Source organism: Lipotes vexillifer, unplaced genomic scaffold (genome assembly GCF_000442215.2).
Source record: "Lipotes vexillifer unplaced genomic scaffold, Lipotes_vexillifer_v1.1 scaffold439, whole genome shotgun sequence".
Lineage (NCBI taxonomy): Eukaryota > Metazoa > Chordata > Mammalia > Artiodactyla > Lipotidae > Lipotes > Lipotes vexillifer.
Window position 1 is genome coordinate 674,292 of NW_006798732.1, and position 21,597 is coordinate 695,888.

A 21,597-nucleotide genomic window follows, 5' to 3' on the forward strand; every position below is an offset into this window, starting at 1 on the left:
TCTTCCGGTCCGAGGCCCAGCGGATGCGGGCGGAGCCGGTGATCTTGTTCTCCACCGGCCACCAGCCCTGCCAGAGGTACACCTCGTGGTGATTGTCAACAAGGAAAAGTGCTGCGAGGGCGGAGCAGAGCAGACGTCTAGTCAGGGGCTCTGCCCCACACCGAACCGACGCCTCCCACCCTGCCGCCTCGGTCAGTGCGAGAGAGAATCCGCTTGGCAGGTAAACTCAGGGCCACAGGGAGGGTGCCCCTGATGTCTTGGCCCTTTGAACGGTGAAGCAGGAGATGCCTCGAGGCAGAGAGATGGCGTTGATGAGGTGGGCTCTTTCCTCCCTCTCCCCCCATTCCTTCCCCCTTTGCCCCTCCTGCAGCCGCCCTCTGGGTCCTGGCCGGTTGAGAAGAGTGGGACAGATGACACACGTGACCCCCAAGGGGTTGTCAGCGCCGCTGATCCCCAAAATGCGTACTGAACGTTGGGGAGTACATCACGCTGGCCCTCGGGTCATCAGTGGTCATGCCCCACATAGGACTGCTCTGCAGGCGATCTAAGTCCATGGTTCTTGCAGGGAGGAATGGGCTTTGGAAATCAAGTGTTGCTCCCTTTTCTCTTCAGCAGACCGTCAGCCTGACCCTTTCACGTGGTCAAGGGCTCTCACACCCGCCAGCCCAGCTCGCCTGAGTCCTTTCCTAGCCTGCATCTCAGAATCCTGTGGTAATCACATGCCTGAAAAGCCCAGTGGAGGCTGCCCCACCTGAGCCTCAGGACGAAGAGGTGGGTAGCAGCCCCTTTTAAGACACTGGCTGATAGTTCCCCAGTATGACCCTGTGACCCCGTGCACCGTCGAGGTTTTAAGGTGGTGACCGGGGCTGCCGGGGTCCGGGAAGTTCCTGGTGCCGCTCCAGGCTCTTGTAATATGAGAGCAGAGATGCCGTGAGGCCAGGGCGGCCGACCTCAGCCTCAACTGTGTCTACCGCCTGGTCTCTGGTGACTGTGACTGTCCCACGACAAGAGCGCACAGCTTCTGCCTTGAGGTGGCAGTCAAGTGGATACAGCCCTGACCTTGGAATCAGAAGACACGGGTCTTGGCCCTGCTGTGCAGCATGCCAGACACTGCTCTTTGGCTCACTCCACAGATACTCCCAACCCCCTGCTCCTTGGACTCTTGCAAGGTTCCCTTGCAGCTGGGGGGTGGCCATGGGACAGAGCTCTGGCCAGGGGGATGTAAACGGAAGTCTGCTGGGGGCTTCTGGGAAAGCTTTTGCTTTCTCTGGTAAGAGAGAGACATGGCCATCATTATTGCCCTTTTCCCTACTCTTCCTTCTGTTTGTTTTCAACAGAAACATGATGGCTGGAGCAGGGGCAGCCACATGGAGACCATGAAGCAGCAAGCTGGAGGGAAGGCTGAGAGAACAGCAGAGACTCATGCCTGACACAGTTGCACTCAACCTATTCTTAACTGACGAATTTGGGTGAGTTGAGTAACTTGAGGGTCAGTTTTTTACACTATAATATGTGATTGATGTCAACTTCCTTTGCGGGGGAGGTGTGAGTTTTAAATGAGATAATATAAAGATTAAATGAGATAATATTAAAAAAGGTGTATACTTGGCAAATTAAAAACTGCTTTACTAGATGCAAAAGTAAAAAGCCTTTTCGGGAGGCGTGCCTTCTGCTGCCTCAGCACGACTACCCCCTTCTGTGGGCCATACCTGGCTGCGGGGCGCTGTACAGGTCTTCCTGCAGGAAGGGCATAGAATTGACCACAGAGGGGTCTCGGGCTGGATACATGAACTCCGTGGCTGAGAAGTCGCCAGAGGAGCTACTGAGGATGAACAGGCGGGGTGTGAAGTTAAAATTTCCAGGATCTTTGGAAAGAAAAGAGAACAAAAGCTAAAGACAAAATATGCACCAAAGTAAATTCCAGGTGGACTGGAGAATTAATGTTTGTTAGACATGAAATGATCAAAGCATTGTAAAGTGTAAAAAAGGGGGGGTTTACCTGAACTTGGAGGTGGGGAAGGCCTTTTTAATCATAATTACGAAAGAAGTATAATTCAAGGAGAAGAGATTTATGCATTAACAACATAAAAATGAAAAATTACATTATACAAACAGCACCCCCAACCAAACAAAACTAAAAGGCAAGTGACAAAATGGGAAATATGGAAACCTGGTAATATCCTTAGTAGTCTATAAAGGAAGATAATAATGAAACAATAAATGTCTAAAAAATGCGAAGGCACAAATAAAACATTCACCTAAACGGAAGCACAGACGGCTAAAAAATACATATACAAAGCATTTAACATTCTAATTTAAAACATTAAGTTATAACAGTGTTTAGACAGTAATTTCTACCATCGTGTTGGCCAACAGGAAAAAGTAAACTGAGTGTATGATTGTGTTGTGAAACGTACACGTCTGTAAATTGCTGGCGAGAGTGGAATTTGGTGCCAGTGTTCTGGGGACACTTGCTGATCTGTAACTGTAAGGCTTTTATACTAACTTCAACAAAGGAGATCCATGTCTAGGAATTTACCTTAACTAGAAATGAATGCAGATGATTCTTTTGAAAATTATTTGCAGCTTTATTATTGTTAGAGGAAAACTGGAAAGAACTCAGCTCTCCAACTATAGGACACAGGCTAAGTAGAGAGTGGCAGATACACTCATGAAATACCCTGCAGCCATTAAAAGTCTAAATATTAAAATAGGATTTGGGAAATTGTTCATAATAAATTCAGGGGAAAAAGCAGGCTGCAAAACAGTGTGTATAAAGAATGCTATCCAAATTTTATTTTAAAAAATAAGTATTTGTTGCATAAAGAAATGTTAATTCTGGTTCACATCTTTGAAAGACGTCATTATAAGGATCTTATTTTCTTTCTTAATTTCTTTGTACTTTCAAACAAACATTTCCCATCATCAATATGCAGTACAGTTAACCCCTGAACAACACAGGTTTGAACTGCACACACAGGTCCACTTAATACATGGAGATTTTTCAACAAATAATTGGAAAAATTTTTTTGGAGATTTGTGACACTGAAAAAACCTGCAGACAAACTGAATAGCCTAGAAATATTGAAAAAAGTAAGAAAATTTAGGTATGTCATGAATGCATCAAATATATGTAGATACTGGCCCGTCCTTACTTACATAGGCGAGCGATAGCTGAAATAAAATGTGTTAGTTTTCTTACTGTTTTACAGCTTCGCTTTCAAAGAACTACATTACCGTACGGTACACCTCTCTCTCATTGGGGAAGCTGTGTATCAGCCTATCATCACGGGTAAGTGATTTTTATAAAAATGTACCAGTGTTTCCAGTACTTTATTATGAGTAGGACTGTAACACTGTGTGCCATAAAAATTTTATAACTGTTCATTAGTGCGTAGACTGGGCTGCTGTGTAGCATTTTATCAATGTCACTAGCCGACTGTAAAGCAGTCATATCGCTGCTGCTTTGTTATGCCTGTATACATGAATTTCTTTTCCACGTTATCTTTTCTTTTTTTCCTGAGTCTATTTGGAAGCTTTATTCTTTTTTTTTTAAATATCTTTATTGGAGTATAATTGCTTTACAGTGGTGTGTTAGTTTCAGCTTTATAACAAAGCCAATCACTTATACATATACATAGAGGGAAGAGATATGGGAACATATGTGTATCTTTTCACTTTTGATGTCTAGTGTTAGTAATACGTATAACACCTATAGTGTTTTGTATCATTGAAGAGAATATTGATGTAGGTACTGACAATTCATTTCGTAAACAGATGATGTAAATTTACGGTATCGATAAATACGATACAGTAAATGTAATTTCTCTTCCTTATGATTGTCTTAATAACATCTTGTTTTCTCCAGCGTACTTTATGGTAAGAATTACAGTATTTAATACACATAACCTACAAGCTGTGTGTTAACTCTTTTATGTTCTCGGTAAGGTTCTTGGTCTGCAGTGGGCTGTGAGTAGAGAAGTTTGGTGGGAGTTACAAGCTACATGTGGATTTTCGACTGTGTGTGTGTGTGTGTGTGTGTGTGCGCGTGCGCGCGCACGGTTGGCCCTTAACCCCCATGTTGTTCAAGGGTCAACTGTACTTTAAAAACCTATGTAAAAGTTTGTAAAAGCTGAGAGGCAGTATGGTGGTGCGGTCATGAGGACATCCCACTGTTGTCCAACCCGGGCAAGCTGGTTAACCACCCCAGGCCTCAGTTTCCCCATCGGTGACCAGGGCAGCTTGTTGGGTTGTGAGCACTGAGTGAGTAAACGTCCAGCAGGTGTTTAGACAGGGCCTGGCTCGCCTTAACGGCTTAATAATTGTTAGCTTTTTTCTGACGTTATTCTGCAGGTATGTCGATCTGTATCTTGTGTATTTGAGGACAAGACCGACCCACTCTCTCATTTAAACCCCACTATTTCCCTGCACCCTGGATGCCGGCTACACTGAAAGCGTCTTGCTCCAGAGCTTGACGCTGTGCTCAGCTCATTGCCTGGAATTCTCCCCACTCCTTCACTTCTCTCCCAGCCACACCTACACCTCCAAGGCTCCGGTAAGTGCTGTCTTCCATGGAGCCTTGTGTGATTTTTCTCCTGGAGGAAGAGATCTTTCTTTTTAACTCTCCACCTCTGTCACCTGTACCTCTTTTCTGACACACACAGCTTTTCCTTGGCATCACGATCAGTCATACGCGTTATTTAGCCTCCTTGTCGTGTTGCTGGCCCCAGAGGAGTCGGCCTGGGTGTAGCTCCCGGTGTGCTGTACAGAGCACGTGTGTGTAAACGCGCACCGAGTGAGCTGGGGTGCCGGGGCCGGGGGTTACCTTGGAGCATGCAATCGTAGGCCTTCCGGTCTCTTCTCCCCAGAGCGTCCCAGAATCCCAGGGGCTCCGATCCTTCGTCACACTCGTGAATTGTCACTTTGCTGCTACTGTGCAGCCCGGCCTCCAGGGGACATCTGCACAGAGAGAGTCCGAGAGTTTTTATCAGGCCCAGGAGTGAGGGCAGCACAAAATTAGATCCCTACTAAATCTGCAGATCGGTTCACCAGCTCGCTCCTACTTTCTAACTAACTAGAACAATTCTTGTGACGAATAAAAACACGCTCTGTAGTATCTGAGTGTGTGCAGCAGGGAGGGGTTGGCCTGGCCCTTAGAGAGGAACGTCGGATTACAGAGAAGCCGTGATGAAAACAATCAGTGTTTTTAGATGGCACGTACATACTTACCGTTCCTCGTCCCAGGGCTGGGTGTGTCGCCTCGCACGGCCCTGGTCCCTAGATCTGTGCTTGACTTCAGGCGGCAGCTCATAAGTGTTTGTTGAATGAGGGGATAAGTTATTCATTTTGTTTTTTTCTCAGGGGTCCAGGGGCGAACCTGATGAGCCTCAGTGCCCTGTGAGACCTGGCTGAACCCTGTCTATCATCTAGCTCCCTGGCCCTCAGAATGATGTCGGGAGAGGAAGCATCTCGCTTCACAGCTGTCCACCAACTGGAAGGTCCCCGCCCCGTCCCCCCCACCCCCCGCTCTCCACGTGCGCTGGGTCACGTGTGCGCCGTCAGGGGGAAGCAGACCCTGGCCGCACCGCTTTGGTGCCCAGAGAATGAATTTTACCAGATGGCACCTGGTGGGATGTGGCCCCGGGAGACTCTTCCTTTCCACTGTACGGGTGTCACCAAGGTCCTCCCAGGTCTCAGCTCGAGGGGGCACTGGGCTCTTTGGCTGCCCGAGATGCACAGAGGCACCTGGGCAGGTGGTGGGCGGCACAGCTTCTTCTGGGCTCTCCCCGCCTTCCCCTCCCCCGGGTGGGTCCTCACCTAGCGCTGTCACGGTGTACCGCCAAGGGGTCGTGGGCACCTGTGGGTGCCTGTCTGGGAAAGGAAGGGACCCCAGCACTCGGGCAGCTGCCTCGGATGCTGGGGAACACACTTGTCCCCGAAGGAGGGGGCATTCCTCAGTCTGACAGTCTCCCAACTGTCTTTGGCTAAATGCCCTTAAACCTTCCACTGCTCTGATACAACCAACTCTGCTCCCCTAAATGATATTTGAAATTTGCTCTCTTTAAATAACCAAGGACTCCAGGTTGACAATTCAAAAGCCAGATCACACCTTCAAAGAAGCTGCTGGGGCTCCTGTGCCTTTTACGGAGGCAGGTAAGTCCTCAGGAAGCGGGGAAGCCCTCACGGGGGAGAGGTTTGGGCTGGACGCGTGTCACGTGAACTTGGACCTTCAGGGCCCCTGACCACGTGGGGCTCAACTTCCCACGTTGAGTCACTCTGGGCACACAGGGCGTCCACGGGGACCTCGGGATCCTTAGCCTGCACCCGGGAAGCCCTCGGGAGAGGTGCTCACACACACACACACACACACACACAGCACTCACTGTTCCTTGATTTTATTGGCCGCAGTCCTTCCGACCTCCTTCGTGTGGGCCTGGGCTTTGCATCCGTGCCACAGGTAGATGAGGGCTTTGTGGACGTTGAGGACGACCATGGACGTCCTGGACCTCAGGCTGCTGCAGTGACAGGCCACCTCCAGCAAGTTCCCTTCCACGGGCACTTCTCCGCGCACACAGTACAGCCTCCACTCGCCTGCAGGGGGCACCAGTGGCACAGTCAGGACGTGGTGGCGTGGGGAGGGGGCCTGGAGGGAAGGGGAGCCTGCACTGCAGCCCACGCCCCGCCTCCTTTCTGTGTCTGGAGGGGCAGGTGGAGGCGAGGCCAGGCTGCGGTCTTACTGAGTCCCAGGAAGCCAGTCTTGTTGGAGTTATAGTTAGAAGCAGGCTGCCCAAAGTGCACGATGCAGAAAAACCAGTTTTACATAATTTATTTATAAAGATCTAGGTAAGTCATAACAGGCATATTTTTTTAAGAGGCTCTGAAACTATGATTTCTTTTTTGGTTTTTGGATGCTGGTCAACAAAAAATCTCATAATTTAGAAGATCACAGGTTTTTTTTTTCCCCCCCTCCAGGATCCAGTTTAAGGTCGAGTCATCTTGCGGCCTCCTTTATGCAAAGCTGCTTTCTGAAGGCAACTCCATGGAAGGAAGGGGGAGGGGAGGCACCCAGGAAGCTGATTTATAAGGCAGACATCAGGAGGCCTTCGCTGGTCAAGAGAGTTACTCCAAAGCCCCACGCCTATAAAAATACCTTCCCAAGAGGAGAGCGGAGTCGAATTCCACCAGCAAAAGTGACTCACTCTGTGCGTTGTCTTCCTCCTCCTCCCGTCTCCCGGAGTGGACCACCATCCCTCCCTGGAAACACTGCAGAAAACAGGGGGGCTCCTTGCCCTGCAGGACCTGGACCTTCCGATTCAAACACATTACAGTGAGTCACGTGTCCTGGTTTTGCAGAGTCATAAAAATAACACATGCCTGTTGTCGAAAATCTGAAAAATACTGAGAAGTACAAATAAAAGCCACTGATGATACTGTGATTTATCGAGGACACTACTGCAGTTCTGGCGCGTAGCTTTCCTATAATACAAGGTAGTTTTTCAGGTATACATTTTTCCCAAATAGGATTGCTGTTTTTTATGTTGCTTTATCCCCGGATTTCCTTCAGCTGACGTTTCTCTGTCCTCACATAAGGTTCTTAACATGAATTTTGATACTTTAATGGTAGTGTTCCACGGTACGGATGTAACGTGATTAATTTAAACATGTTTTTAATAAAGAACACCTCTCAGCAGTGAGAATGACTAATCACTGACTTAGTGATTCCGGGGAAAAGAACTCTCTTGCAGGCTCTGGTCCACTCACGGGGCCTGTCGCTCAGCGGCGCCTCTGTCAGCACAGCAGTTACGCGTCAGCGTGAGATGCAGCAGAGTAACAGGAACGTACGTAGGGCTGAGTCAACTGACTCTCACTTTGCCAAGGTATATCCCCTTAAACAAGGAAACGTTTACTGAGCCTGGCAGTCGGGGAGCGTTGAAAGGTAGGACACATTTCTCACCATGAGTTAACTTATCAGTCTCAGGGGCCCCTTCTGTGTCATTAAGAGCCATTCTGTGGCAGTGTTTTCTATTTCTGCAGTGATTTTTCCATCCGTTGGATTGATAAAAAAATTAAATGCTCCAATTAGATTAAGACTCAAAACTCTAAGGATGATTTTGAAGGCATGATAAAACATAATTCGTTCACAGCCTTTACGAGGAAAAAAAAACAAAAAACAGTTGAAATGATCCACTGTGAGGAATAAATTAACAACTGTTTGTCCCTGAAAGTTATGTGGAAAATGTAGTCCATAGAAGAACATCTGCATTAAACACTTTTTAGGGAAGAGGCTTGGTTCTTGGGAACCTGGAAGGCTGCGTGAGTGTGGATCTGTTTCTGGAGAAAATTCCTCTGCCCTCTTTCCTGATGTTATTCTTAACTATTCATCCGAGATAGCAAAAGGATCTGCACAGGGTGTTACGGTCCCCCCAACCCCAGAGTTAACTCTTAATTACTGGTAATAAAGGAAGGGACAAAACATTAAAAAGAAATGCTCTCAAAACCTTGACTTGGGGTAGTGGTACCTGCCAGGCATCATGCAGGCCCTGGGGTTATAACGGTGGCTAAGACCAGGACAGACATAGTCTCTTTCATGCTTACGGGGAAGACAAAGAACAAAGAATAAATAAGTAAACAAAATGAATGTTGTTTTACGTAGGGGTAAGTGCTATGCAAAAATAAAGCAGAGCAAAGGGACAGAGGAGGATAGGAAAATGGGGAGGGATGTGGATAAAACATGGAGGCGACATTCAAACAGAAACCCGAATCAGGTAAGGTTTCAGGGGGGAGTGTTCCAGGCCCCCGAATCAGTGCAAAGGCCCTGGGGGGTAGGGCGGGGGCGGAAAGAGGTGTGTCTAGGAACTGCAAGGAGGTGGGAGTGGCCTGACCAGGTGCAAGAAGAAGGGGGGTGGAGGCGGGGTGCAGGGCTGACCCCCAGGAGCCCCTCGGATGGTAGTCCGAGTGTGATGGACAAGGAGGGGCACCAGCTGACGTGTCCTAGAAAAATCACTCAGGCTGCTGTGAGGAGCGCAGATGACGGGCAGACTCATGTTTACATCAGTCGCTGCTAAATCCTTAGGATGGGTTTGTGTAAGTGGAATCACCGATCAAAGTGTATGAGCATCTTAAGGCTCCTAAGCCATGGTTGCTTTCAGGATGGGTATTGCAGTTTACACTTCTCAGTGGGTACCCATCCTACTGAATCCCTGCCAGCCCTGGATCTGTTCTTTTAAAAATCTCTGCCATTTGAGGAGTGGAAAATGGCATCTCTTTGTTTTAATTCCTTGATGATCAGTCAACTGGAAACTTAAAAAAAAAAACCACCCATGGGCTCTCTGCACCTGTTTTGTGGATTTACCATTTGCAGGTGTCCTTTAAGGTCGTATTGCGAGAGGTCTGCCTTCCTGGTGAGGTGGAGGTGGGGAGGTGAAAGATGAGGCAGACCCTGACATCTGGAGAAGCCAGACCAGGACTAAAGGGGCTTTGGACGATACTGTCTTCGTGTTTAGGGGACCAGGCCACACACCCTCCGGCTCCCGGAAAGGCCAGCTGCCTCACTTCCGGCGCACCTGCCTCCAGGACTTACCTGGGCTCCCCTTTCCTCGTCCAGCTGCACCGTCATCAGAGCCGACGTGCCCTTCTCACTCACGGTCGACTGCCGGCCTTGCCACAAGAAGTAGACACGCTTCTCTCTGCCGGCGGCCACCCTGACCGGGTGCTCGGCCTTCTGCCGACTTCCCACTGCGGACACACAGGAGAGCAGGGCACGGGGTGAGCAGCAGGTAAAGCCCAAGGAGAGCCAGTGCCAGCTCAGGCCTCCAGGCCCTGTGAGGAGGAACAGTAAAGGCGTAGCGCTGGGGAGAAAAGTCATTCACAGCTGGAGGGAACGTCGATCTTGGCTTCGGAGGAGAGAGAAACCGCCTTTCTTCTAGCTAACGGATCCTGAGCCTCCAAACTGGAGAAAAATGATCTCCAGGGCCCTCCTGATACCCTAAGACAAACACCTGTCATCCTTGGGGAGGTGGCAGACCATCCAAGTGTGTGACAGAGAAAAGTGGGGACGCCAGAGCAGGGTCAAGGGCTCCCGAAGACACAGACGCATTTTCCACATTACGCCATCCTTTGGCAGAAGAGCAGCGGGGGGAGACAAGACACTGCAAACGACTGCTGGGCCAGCTTTAAGCACGAAGGGAAAAATGTAGTCTGCTAAGACTATTCTAGTAAAAAAAAAAAAAAACGCTTTGAAGTCTCCAAGTTGTGTCAGAAAGGGGAGAGAGAAATTGCTGACCTATGGCTTTCACAAAATAATCTGGGATTTAAATGATATCGGCCACCAGGGCTGTAGCCAGGATCAAGGGCTGGTTATCCTCACTGTCTGGGACCTCGCGGGCATTGGATACATGTCAGCAGCACACAGGACACAGACCCCACTGAAGGGCAGTCACGGAAAGTTCTTAGGGCAAGTGGTTGTTTCAGATGGAATTTCAGACCCCAAACTGCAACCTTTAGGAATAGATCTCTCTCCAGATTTCTCTCATTTCTTCATTCAGCAGATATTTACTGAGCACCTACTATGTGCCAGGGACTCTTCAGGATACTGGGGCTATGGCGCTGAGCAAGGCAGCTTCAGAGGGTGGGAAGTGCCGTGAGGAAGAGACGGGATGTGACATGGGGCAGGGGAGGGCTGCTGCAAATGCCTGGTGGGGGAAGACCTTTCCGAGGAGGTGCGCGAGCAGAGGCCCGAGTGACAGGGACCATGGGGCAGAGCCTTCTAGGCCGAGTGGCGTCCGGAGACTAAGTTCTTGACTCAGATGCCCGGGTGGCCCCAGGTGGGGTCAACCCAGGGAGGATGCAGGTGGCTATGGTACCCACACGTGTTAGCAATCAACAGTAATAACTGGGGCTTCCCTGGTGGTGCAGTGGTTAAGAATCTGCCTGCCAATGCAGGGGACACGGGTTCGAGCCCTGGTCCAGGAAGATACCACATGCCAAGGAGCAACGAAGCCTGTGCACCACGACTACTGAGCCTGCGCTCTAGAGCCCACGAGCCACAACTGCTGAGCCCATGCACCACAACTACTGAGCCCACATGCCACAACTACCGAGCCTGTGCTCTAGAGCCCACAAGCCACAACTACTGAGCCTGTACTCTACAGCCCATGAACCACAACTACTGAGCCCGTGCGCCTAGAGCCCGTGCTCCGCAACTAGAGAAGCCACCGCAATGAGCAGCCCGCACACCGCAACGAAGAGTAGCCCCCACTCACTGCAACTAGAGTAAGCCCGCGCGCAGCAATGAAGATCCAACGCAGCCAAAAATAAATAAAATTAATTAATTAATTAAAAAAAAGAAAAAGAAGAACTGGATCCCCTGGTTCTATACAACCTCAGTCCTCCTCAGCTCCAGTACCACCGACAAAGTCACAGCTGTCTTGAGGTTTGAAGGTAAAAAGAAAGCTCACTGTTTTCAAGTTCTTAAGAGGTCAGGGGCCATACTTATGTGATTTTTTTGCGGGGCCCTTTATCAAAGTCCGCTGGAACAATTTTCATAAATGATTATGAGAACTCTTAAAGGATTCTGACCAAGCTCAGCCCTTAGTGCCTTCTACTGTGAACCTGAAATGGTCAAGTTTGTGTAGTTTGATGTGGGCAAAGTGAATAGGAACCATCCATGAATAGATGATACATGTCCACTGTTAACCTGGAAGCCACTCCATTGAAACTTCCGCTAACTTAGGTAGGAACAAACGTTTACCTTTGATTAGCAATCCCGCACTCATGTCAACTAGATTACTGGGGAGAGAGATGCATAAAACAGATCACAGATCACAGCAGCTGACACGTATCTTGGAATTGGGTAGCACTCTGTGTAAATATACGTTCACGCTTAAATAACCAACCAGTGTTTTACATCCTGACATTCAAAAATGGGCTTGTGTGTATATACCTAAAATAGGATATTTCCTTAAAAATATCCCATGAAAGTTTTCATGAATTTTCCTTGCAGTTTTCTTCAGCATACCCCAAATTTAATCCTATGTACAACTTAACTTTTTGACTCATTTCTTTCGTTTTAATTTTAGCAAATTAAAGGCTAAGCTATATAGTAACAGCTGCTGGGCTATCATCTTTGCGGCCTGGCCCCGAGGCCGAATTGAGCGTGTCGCTGCATCCCGCCATCCACCCTGCTTTCAAGAGGAAGCTCACCGCCAGCAGCTGCGTTTACGAAGTAACAGAAAACCGAGGTACAAAGAGCGAGCTGCTCTTGGCGCCGTCTTGCAGCCGGACCCCATTTACCGACCCCCTACTACAGGAACTTGGCCCCTGGATGGCGCTCCAGCGTGGCCTGATGCAGTGTCCCTGGGTGCCCAGAGCTGCCTGTCTGCTGACCCTGGGGGGACACGAGTCACCCGCTGCAGCGCCTGAGGCAGCCTCTGGGGCAGGACACTGACCACCGGGGCCTCTGGGCTCCCTAGTCTGGGGGCGACAGTTCACTTCCCAAGAGCAGGCTGCCCGGCATCTGCCAAGAGGGCGACTGCGCTGTGTCTCTCGGGACTGCTGTCTGCTGGGCCCGCCCCAGAGGGGGCCCCGGGCTCAGCCCCGTTGGCAGGTGCGGCCCCTGTGGGGTCTGAGCAGCATGAGGGCTGGACCAGCTGACACCGCGGGGCCGGGGCTTCCGTGACGTCCACGGGGCAGCTGCGGATGCCATCGGGCAGTGCTTTTCTGCCCCCCCGAGGGATGGCCTGGAATCTGAGCGCTGCCCGGCCTCACTTAATCCTCCGCAGCTGGGCTTGGTCAAAGCTGTCATTTTGCCCATTACGGTGCTGCTGCATCAGGCCGTGACATGTACCTTGTGTTCACTGGGGAGAAATACGGCAAGCATTTGCCTGGGTCAAATCAGCGTTTCTTAGGGGTCTCCAAGTAAACAGTCAAGGAAGACCTCAGAAACCTGAGATCTGTTTTGAAAATTCATTCCTTTTCATATCGTTTTAGTCATCCTTTCACTGACCATTACTTCTTGTTTTATATCTAACAGCTGAGGTAAGGAAACGACTGAATTTCAAACTGTAGTGCCCAGTGTGGTTTTGTAAAACACCAAGTCCCTTCACTTCCTGTATCTTAAGGATGAGAACGATGGGTGCAGGTCCACGACACCAAAGGTCAGTAGGTCTTTCCCCACTAAATTCTCTCTTATTGTCTTTATTGCCAAGGGGCGCAGATTAGTATTCAGCTTGCCAACTCGGCACACACTCAGCAGCCTAAACCCGCAATAGAGACCCTTTGAGAACTGCTGTCGTTTGCGGTGGATCCACGTTATCTGTCTGATCTTCAAGTTCAGTGCAGGGACTATGCTTTGGCTGCTGAGAACGTCAGCGATGATGATTTCCTGTACCCTCACGTGAGTAAGCGCTCGTCTCTGCGCTAAACATCACGCACCAGATCCTAGGACCCTGCGAGCTGGGTATTAGAAGCTCTGTTGTCCAAGTGAGAAAACCGAGGCTCAGACAGGTTAAGTAACTTTCCCCAAGTTACACAGCTGGCACGTGGGGCCTGAGAGAAGACTGAGACCCAGGCTATAAGGCCTCCTTGGGTTAAAAAAAGGGGCTTTTAGTGTCCAGCCCTGTTCTCTCCTAGCCGTGTGACTTCAGGGGGCATTCCTTAATCTTGGTGTCCTGTTTCTCTCCTGAGAAGTTAGCAGAAAAGGACAGAACACATCCCGTGGAGCCTCCGTGAGGCACTCACCACCTAGCATGGGTGGTGAAGCCCAGAGCGGTGCCTCTAGGCCCGCGGTCCGTCTCCCCACCTGCGATGCCTGCCCATCGGCCGCTGGGCTTTCCCACAGCCGCCAGGTCCTATTCAGGGAAGGGAGCTCTCCTACCCCAGCAGGAGGCAAGCACCTCTTTCATACTTGCCCACCACCCCCCGTCATTTATACCATATGCTTCTGGAAGGCAGGGCCAGGAATATTTACTGACACCCGAAAGAAGGGTCTTATTCCTTAAACAAAAGACATGACACCGTAAAACTCCTAGAAGAGAACACAGGCAAAACATTTTCTGGCATAAATCGTACCAGTGTTTTCTCAGGTCAATCTCCCAAGGCAATAGAAATAAAAGCAAAAATAAACAAATGGGACCTAATCAGACTTACAAGCTTTTACTCAGCAAAGGAAACCATCAACAAAATGAAAAGACAGCTATGGACTAGGAGGAAATATTTGCAAATGATGTGACCGACGAGGGCCTAATTTCCCAAATATACAAAGAGCTCATACAACTCAACAACAACAAAAAATAAGCAACCCAATTGAAAAATGGGCAGAAGACCTAAATAGACATTTCCCCAAAGAAGACATACAGATGGTCAACAGGCACATGAAAAGATGCTCAGCATGGCTAATTATTAGAGAAATGCAAATCAAAACCACAGTGAGGTACCAGGTCACACCGGTCAGACTGGCCATCATTAAAACCTCTACAAATAACAGATGCTGGAGAGGGTGTGGAGAAAAGGGAACCCCTCCTACACTGCTGGAGGGAATGTAAATTGATACAGCCACAATGGAGAACAGGATGGAGGTTCCTTAAAAACCTAAAAATAGAACTACCATATGATCCAGCAATCCCACTACTGGGAATATTACCCGGACAAAACCATAATTCAAAAAGATACCTGCACCCCAATGTTCATAGCAGCACTATTCACAACAGCCAAGACATGGAAACAACCTAAATGTCCACTGATAGATGAATGGATCAAGAAGATGTGGTGTGTATGGATGTGTGTGTGTGTGTGTGTGTGTGTGTGTACACACACACACACATACATCCATACACACATACATCCATACACACATATACATACACATACACACAATGGAGTATTACTCAACCATAAAAAAGAACAAAATTATACCATTTGCAGCAACATGGATGGACCTAGAGATTATCATACTAACTGAAGTAAGTCAGACAGAGAAAGACAAAGAACCATATGATATCACTTATAGGTAGAATCTAAAACATGACACAAATGAACCTATCTATGAAATGGAAACAGACTCATAGACATAGAGAACAGACTTGTGGTTGCCAAGGGGGGGGGTGAGGGAGGGACTTGGGAGGTTGGGATGAGCACATGCAAACTAGTATCTATAGAATGGATAAACAACAAGGTCCTACTGTACAGCACAGGGAACTCTATTCAATATCCAGTGATAAAGCATATATATATATATATATATATATATATATATATATATATATATATATATATATATATATATATATATATATATATATATATATATATATATATATATATATATATATATATATATATATATATATATATATATATATATATATATATATATATATATATATATATATATATATATATATATATATATATATATATATATATATATATATATATATATATATATATATATATATATATATATATATATATATATATATATATATATATATATATATATATATATATATATATATATATATATATATATATATATATATATATATATATATATATATATATATATATATATATATATATATATATATATATATATATATATATATATATATATATATATATATATATATATATATATATATATATATATATATATATATATATATAGTCACGTTGCTGTACAGCAGAAATTAACACCACATTGTAAATCAACTATATTTCAATAAGATAAAATTTAAAAAGTGTCTTACCCACAGAGATATCAAACACCTGCAGGCTTAGAGCCATTTGGTTTCATTAGGAAAGAAACCAAATGGCTCTAAGCCTGCAGGTGTTTGATTAGCTAACAGTGGCCTCCGCCCTGTGCCCGGTGGGGGCAGCCACACCCGGACGGCAACGGGGCCGGAAAGAGGTGAACAAACTCCCTGGGCAAGTGAATCTCGGAGCCACCGAGTTGTGTCATAAACTGTCTCCTAAATGCGGAGGGCTGAGGGACACTGTGGACAGCCTGATTCGTGCTTTCTTCTTGGCAGGAAAAAGGGATTATTTCTCCCAAATCTGCTGCTGTCCGCCCTCACTGCCTCTAGCGCAGAGCACAGCATGGAGTGTGTTGTTCCGCCCCGAAGAGCACAGCACTCGTGGGAACCATGAGTATTTCTGACCGTGTCTTTATTCCGCCAGATCCACAGAGCATGGTCGGCGCTCTCGGCCTCAGAGGAAATACGTCTTTCATTCTGAATACGTCTTCTGTGCGTGGATTTACTGTGACGTCATGGCACCCTTTTGTTTCTGCTCTGACGCGTCGGCTCTATGTTACTTAATGGCTTTCATTTCGGCAGCATCCAGCCACATGGTGACCATCATGTGGGGACAGATCATCACTTTCCTAGGAAGCCTCTGGGGACGGGGCAGGGGAGGGGCGAGGGCGGCAGAGAAACCTTACCACGCCAGTCGGCTTTCTAGAGGGAGACGTCACAGCTGTCGGCCACGGTGGGGTGTTAGGAATCTATCCACGAGGTTTACGAGGAGGCTCTCAAAGGGAATATGCCTCGACTGGTCCTTCGCCCGCGGCTGGGGCAGACACGGCACGCGCTCCGGACCTGGCAGCCACGATCCCCGCGGCGGGGCTCGAGGGACACGCGGGTGGCTCACTCACCTGCCGTGCTCACGACGAACTTCCACTTGACCACGTAGGCGTCACCCTCGTGGAACTGCCCAATGCTCTGCTTGGGGAGCCCGCTGTAGTCGAATTCCAGGATGTGCCAGACGTCCACCGACACGCTGGCGATCTCCAACTGCCTGCGGTCGTCCCCTTGCACCAGGCCGTAGCCCCGGCCCACGTTGACCCCGTCTAGCACGGTGCCGGCTGTCGTCTGGGGCACCGGCACCATCCGCGTCACGTCGTAAGGCTTGACCTCCGCCCGCGGGTCGTCCTAGGAGAGAACGCAGGGATGCTCGGCGGCAGCCTGTCACACTCCACACTGCTGCACTGGCGGTGGGACGGCCTCAAGTACAGCGCTCAGGCTGTCTCGGGCCACTTAAGGAAAGGCTGCGTTTAGGAGACAGACAGCCACGACTGTGAAGGGGACGCCGATAAACCTGGAGCCGCAAACACGGCTGCTTTCACCTCCTGAAGTCAGAACATGACTGGAGACCGGTTTGCTGTCCTAGCAAACCCCCAGGAAGGCTTTTAACATTCAGGCCCCCTCTGCCGGGACCCAGACCGAGCCCTGAGGTTTGGGGCTCGATCGTCCCACATACCTTGTGCTGGGCAAGTTCGCTGGCGTTCTTCTCGTAAGGTCTCTTCAGTTCTGTCCAATCGAGAAATTTCTCTTTGAACAAAATCGTCTCGTTGTGTTCTGTAAGTCTCCCAAATATCGCCCAGTCCGGTCGCCCCTGTCCTTTTCTGTCGGGCGGGTCAGGGAGGGGAGGGGAGGGGATGGGAAAGGAACCAAGATGAGACAAGTCATGCCGAGCCCGAGAAGTCCAAAACCAACGCGTGCGGCGAGCGAGAGAGAGAGGAACGCAGAACGCGTAGGCAGTAGACAGAGTGAACGGTTCGCTTTCACTTATGTGACCCAATCAGTGACGTTCTGCTATTTTAGCCCGAAGCCTTGCAAGGCTTTGCGTCCTTGGAGCTGATGTGCCTGAATGTGATGTGATGCCTGGCGTTCCAGCAAATTCTCGTGTTGGGGTCCCCCGGGGGGCAGCACGCTAGGCTGGGAGCTCAGCACAGGCAGGAGTCACACGTGTGTCTCCCTCGCCTCCTTTACGCCACCTGTGCTCACCCGCGGGGGCTCGCCGCGTTTCCGTCAGGTTAGTGAACAGGTGAAGGGATTTATGCTCACCCTGAATCCTCTCTTTTGGTAAGTCATGTTACAATGGAGATCTCCAGTCTCCAGGAACAGGAAATTCTCCTCTGTTCCCGAAGTGAACGTACTCTCGTAAATCATAAAGTGAATTTGTGCATATTGATCTCTAGGCCACTGGACGGGACAGCGGGCAGGCAGGGCACAAAGACGGGGAAGCAAGCAGCGTAGCCCAGTCGGGAGGTCCGTACTGCTTTGGGATCTCAGAACCTGACGCTGAGCTCGGAACACAGCTCGCTTAGAAATGGGCAGAGCCAAGAGGAGACGTGCCGAAGGGGGTGAGCCCTGAGGATGAGGTGCGGGTATTTCCCATCCTTCCAGACCAACCCTGGCTTGTGGACTGGGACCATCAGACCGAGGGGCAGTGCTTCCTGGGCCCTGTGGCGGCCCCTGGCGTGCTTCGTCACGTCCTGTTTGGTCCAGACCAGAGTTTCTGGCATCACGGCTAAGGCACGTCAAGGGGGGCTGCCCGTTTCAAAGGCAACTGCAAGGATAAAAGGCACTGTGTGCAAATATTTCCACTGCCAAGGCTCCCGGGACTTAGGAACCAAATACCAGCAACTGTGGAAAATTCAGGGCTACTCTGAAGGCTGTGGTCCTTATCAGGAAACAGCTGAGTGACGGTCTTTTGTATAAATTCCACCCGGCAGACTTGCTCAGGTGCCTACAGAAAGACACTTGGTCTCAGCTTAGCAATCCACCTTGGACGCGTGAGGTCAGGGAGCAGAGGGCAGGTCTGCAGCAGGAGGGTGTGAAGCTGGACGCTCTCTGCCTCCGTCCTGACTCGCAGGTCTGCGCTGGGCTCAGTCATGACTCCTCGGTGAACAAGGGCGGGGTGCTCTGCCTTGGCTGCAGCTGAACATCCAGATCCACACAAACCCCGCCCACCCAAACTGAAATCACAGCTCCTGGGCCGGGACCGGCACATGCATCTTTTTGTTTTAAAGCTTCTCCGGTGCTTCTGATCCGGGAGATGTTGAGAGCCAGCGGGTTAGGTGCCCACTCATCTACCTTCAGACCTCGGGTGATGTCACGACTAAATATAAATCGTCCATCACACAGATTTTATGCTTCAGTATGTTTTTTTTTTTTTTTAACTATATCAACTAGAACATTCTTTTTAGTCTTAGCTTTAGGCCTTAAAAAACTAGTTGTTTTTATGTTAAATGTGCACTCGCTTGAAAAGGATTCGAAAACTTTTCACCTACACTGACATCCTTTTGAATTGTTTCTATGACAATGAATAATAAAATCAATAATTGTATTTTAAAACAGGAAACTAGGTAGGAAAGTTGAAATCTGTATGTTAGTTCAATTGAAAACATTAAAAAGCAGTTTTAATGTGCCATTTGGCGGCACATCAATTTCTAACCCACTATGTGGCATGCATAATTTAAAAGCACTTCTCTTTTTTCCTGGTAGTTAAGAAATAAAGAAACAATGATCCTTTGCTTGTAAGAATTCTTGTTTTCATGACCATATTTCTGAGAGTTTTGTGCATCTTCGGCTGATTTGCCAAAATGCTTTTAAAAGTCCGGTAGACCGTAGGAAATATTATAATTACAATCATTATTTCAATACCACATCCTCCCTCCCCCAAAAAGGCATCATCTACTGCCAGATAAATGGAATTCAAGGGCTAGGCTGGGAAGGTGTGAAATCAGAAAGAGACGCGTTGCTTTTGCACCTTCAGATCCATGGCTGAATTCCAGGACCTGGCAAGCTTTTCAGATCAGCAAGTCATTTGTTTAAACAACAAATTATATGTCACAACGGCACCTGAACACTGCAGGTGGCATCGATTTGTTTCCTTCAAGAAATGAAATATAACAGGAGCATCTTCCAGATGACTACACCATCCATATTTCTCTATTTCTCAGGGAAAAGCTAAAGCACTGTTCTCGTTGTGAATACTCGTGGTACTGCATTGCAATCATTTATGAAAACTAAAACCCCTGAAGGGTGATGGCTAAACACTGCGGTGGGAGCCTTGGCTGCCCAGGGCCCCAGCGGTACCTGGGAATGAGCGGATTGCACTCTCCAGGGTCCAGGGGGTTGATGTCACAATTCTCGTAGTCAAAGGTTCCGTTCCATAAGTGCTTTGCCAGCTGAAAGGCTATTTTCCGTTGTGCTAATGTGACTTCTTTCCCGTGCCACACGTAAACTTCGCTCCCAAAATCAAACACCAGTACCTGGGGAAATGGCACAGAAGAACGTGTAAACTTCAAGGGCGTGTTCTCGTTGAACCAGGGTCTCTAGTGACCGTGAGTCCAACAGGTGATGATTCAAATGCTAACGGAACATTCAGTACAAGCCCCAGAAGACTTGGCCGGATGGTACTGCACAGCCAAGCCAGCCTCTGCCCTGTGGGGATGATTTCTGTCTCGTGGTCCTAAATGCCCAACTTAACACCCCTCCTCCAAACACTCGGGCTGCCCAACACTTCTGATTCCTAACAGCTATTTAAGCAGGTCTTCCTCCCTGGCCCCTCCCTTCCTTCCGCCTTTCCTCCTTTGTCATTCACTCACTTAGCTCATAAGGGCCGCCTCACATGGCACTGAGGACCCAGTGATGTCTTTTCTCCCCTACACAATTCTAGGACCCTCAAGGGCAAAGACCGTACTGTACTTATTAATGTATTTACAGTCGGGCTCACTAAGTGTTTGGTGAATGAATACATGAACTCAGTGCTCTTATTTACATGCCTGTTGGTTTCTTCTATGCTTTCCTCCTAGAATAATTTCTTTCTTCATTTCCAGCAATCCCAATTCTACTTAACTGCAAACTAGGCTCAATTTCACCTTCTCTTTAAAATCATTCCTGATTATTTCTTTTTCTGTGACATTTTTTCTCTGTTTAAATTTGTCATACAATCAGTCTAGCTTTGGATTACATCTTTTCTGATAGCCTTCTACCCAACGAAATTTAAAGTCCTTTTGTGTCTCCCCGTTTTTTTCTCAACACTCAGAATACTTAGTGGTGGGACTTCCCTGGCGGTCCAGTAGTTAGGACTCCAGCTTCCACTGCCAGGGGCTCGGGTTCGATCCCTGGTCGGGGAACTAAGAACCCCGCAAGCTGAGCAGTGCAGCCAAAAAAAAAAAAAAAAAAAAAAAACCAACAACAACTTAGTGGTGCTGGAAATATATGTAATTTTGTAAAAATAAATATGTGCTGGTGTGAGAGGAAAAATGAGCACACTACTTGGCAAACCCATATACTACAGATACACCTATTTTTCCTGAAACTTAAGGACTGAAAAATATTTAATGTTTATACAAAAATCAAGAGATGGGGCTAAGTCATATTTCCATCTGGCCTAAAACAGAAAAGCCTTCAATGACCCATGTCTCCTCTGAACAACATTCGGAATTCTGTATAAGCATCTGAGTTGGCAGTAATGGTTTGAAATCACAAATCGGTAGGTAGCCTTTAAAAAGATGTCTCTGCATGTCCACACTACTATATTTAAAACAGACAATCAACAAGGACCTACTGTGTAGCCCAGGGAACTCTGCTCAATATTTTTAATAACCTAAACGGGAGAAGAATTTGAAAGAGGATACATGTACATGTATAACGGAATCACTTTGCTGTAGACTCCAAAGTAAGATAAAAGTTACAAAAATAAAAAATAAAAAGACGTCTGGTGTGCAGCGAGTACCATCCCTGGCTAGCGTCTGTCGGCACTTACTGCCTGTTTTAGCGGGCAGCCCGGGGCCAAGGGCTTTCCTGC

The 21,597-nt window shown here is 48.1% G+C and overlaps 1 protein-coding gene across 1 annotated transcript in view; it reads right to left on the reverse strand.

Moving 5' to 3' along the window:
* Positions 1 to 21,597, reverse strand: part of SVIL (supervillin) — a 92,397-nt gene that overhangs the window by 3,701 nt on the left and 67,099 nt on the right. The window contains exons 24-32 of the mRNA XM_007470916.1: positions 19,881 to 20,056; positions 17,257 to 17,401; positions 16,652 to 16,928; positions 9,581 to 9,735; positions 7,200 to 7,305; positions 6,384 to 6,591; positions 4,826 to 4,959; positions 1,710 to 1,865; positions 2 to 111 (exon numbers count right to left, since the gene is read on the reverse strand). Of these exons, the coding sequence (XP_007470978.1) occupies positions 2 to 111; positions 1,710 to 1,865; positions 4,826 to 4,959; positions 6,384 to 6,591; positions 7,200 to 7,305; positions 9,581 to 9,735; positions 16,652 to 16,928; positions 17,257 to 17,401; positions 19,881 to 20,056 (1,467 nt within the window). The remainder of the gene's footprint in view (position 1; positions 112 to 1,709; positions 1,866 to 4,825; positions 4,960 to 6,383; positions 6,592 to 7,199; positions 7,306 to 9,580; positions 9,736 to 16,651; positions 16,929 to 17,256; positions 17,402 to 19,880; positions 20,057 to 21,597) is intronic.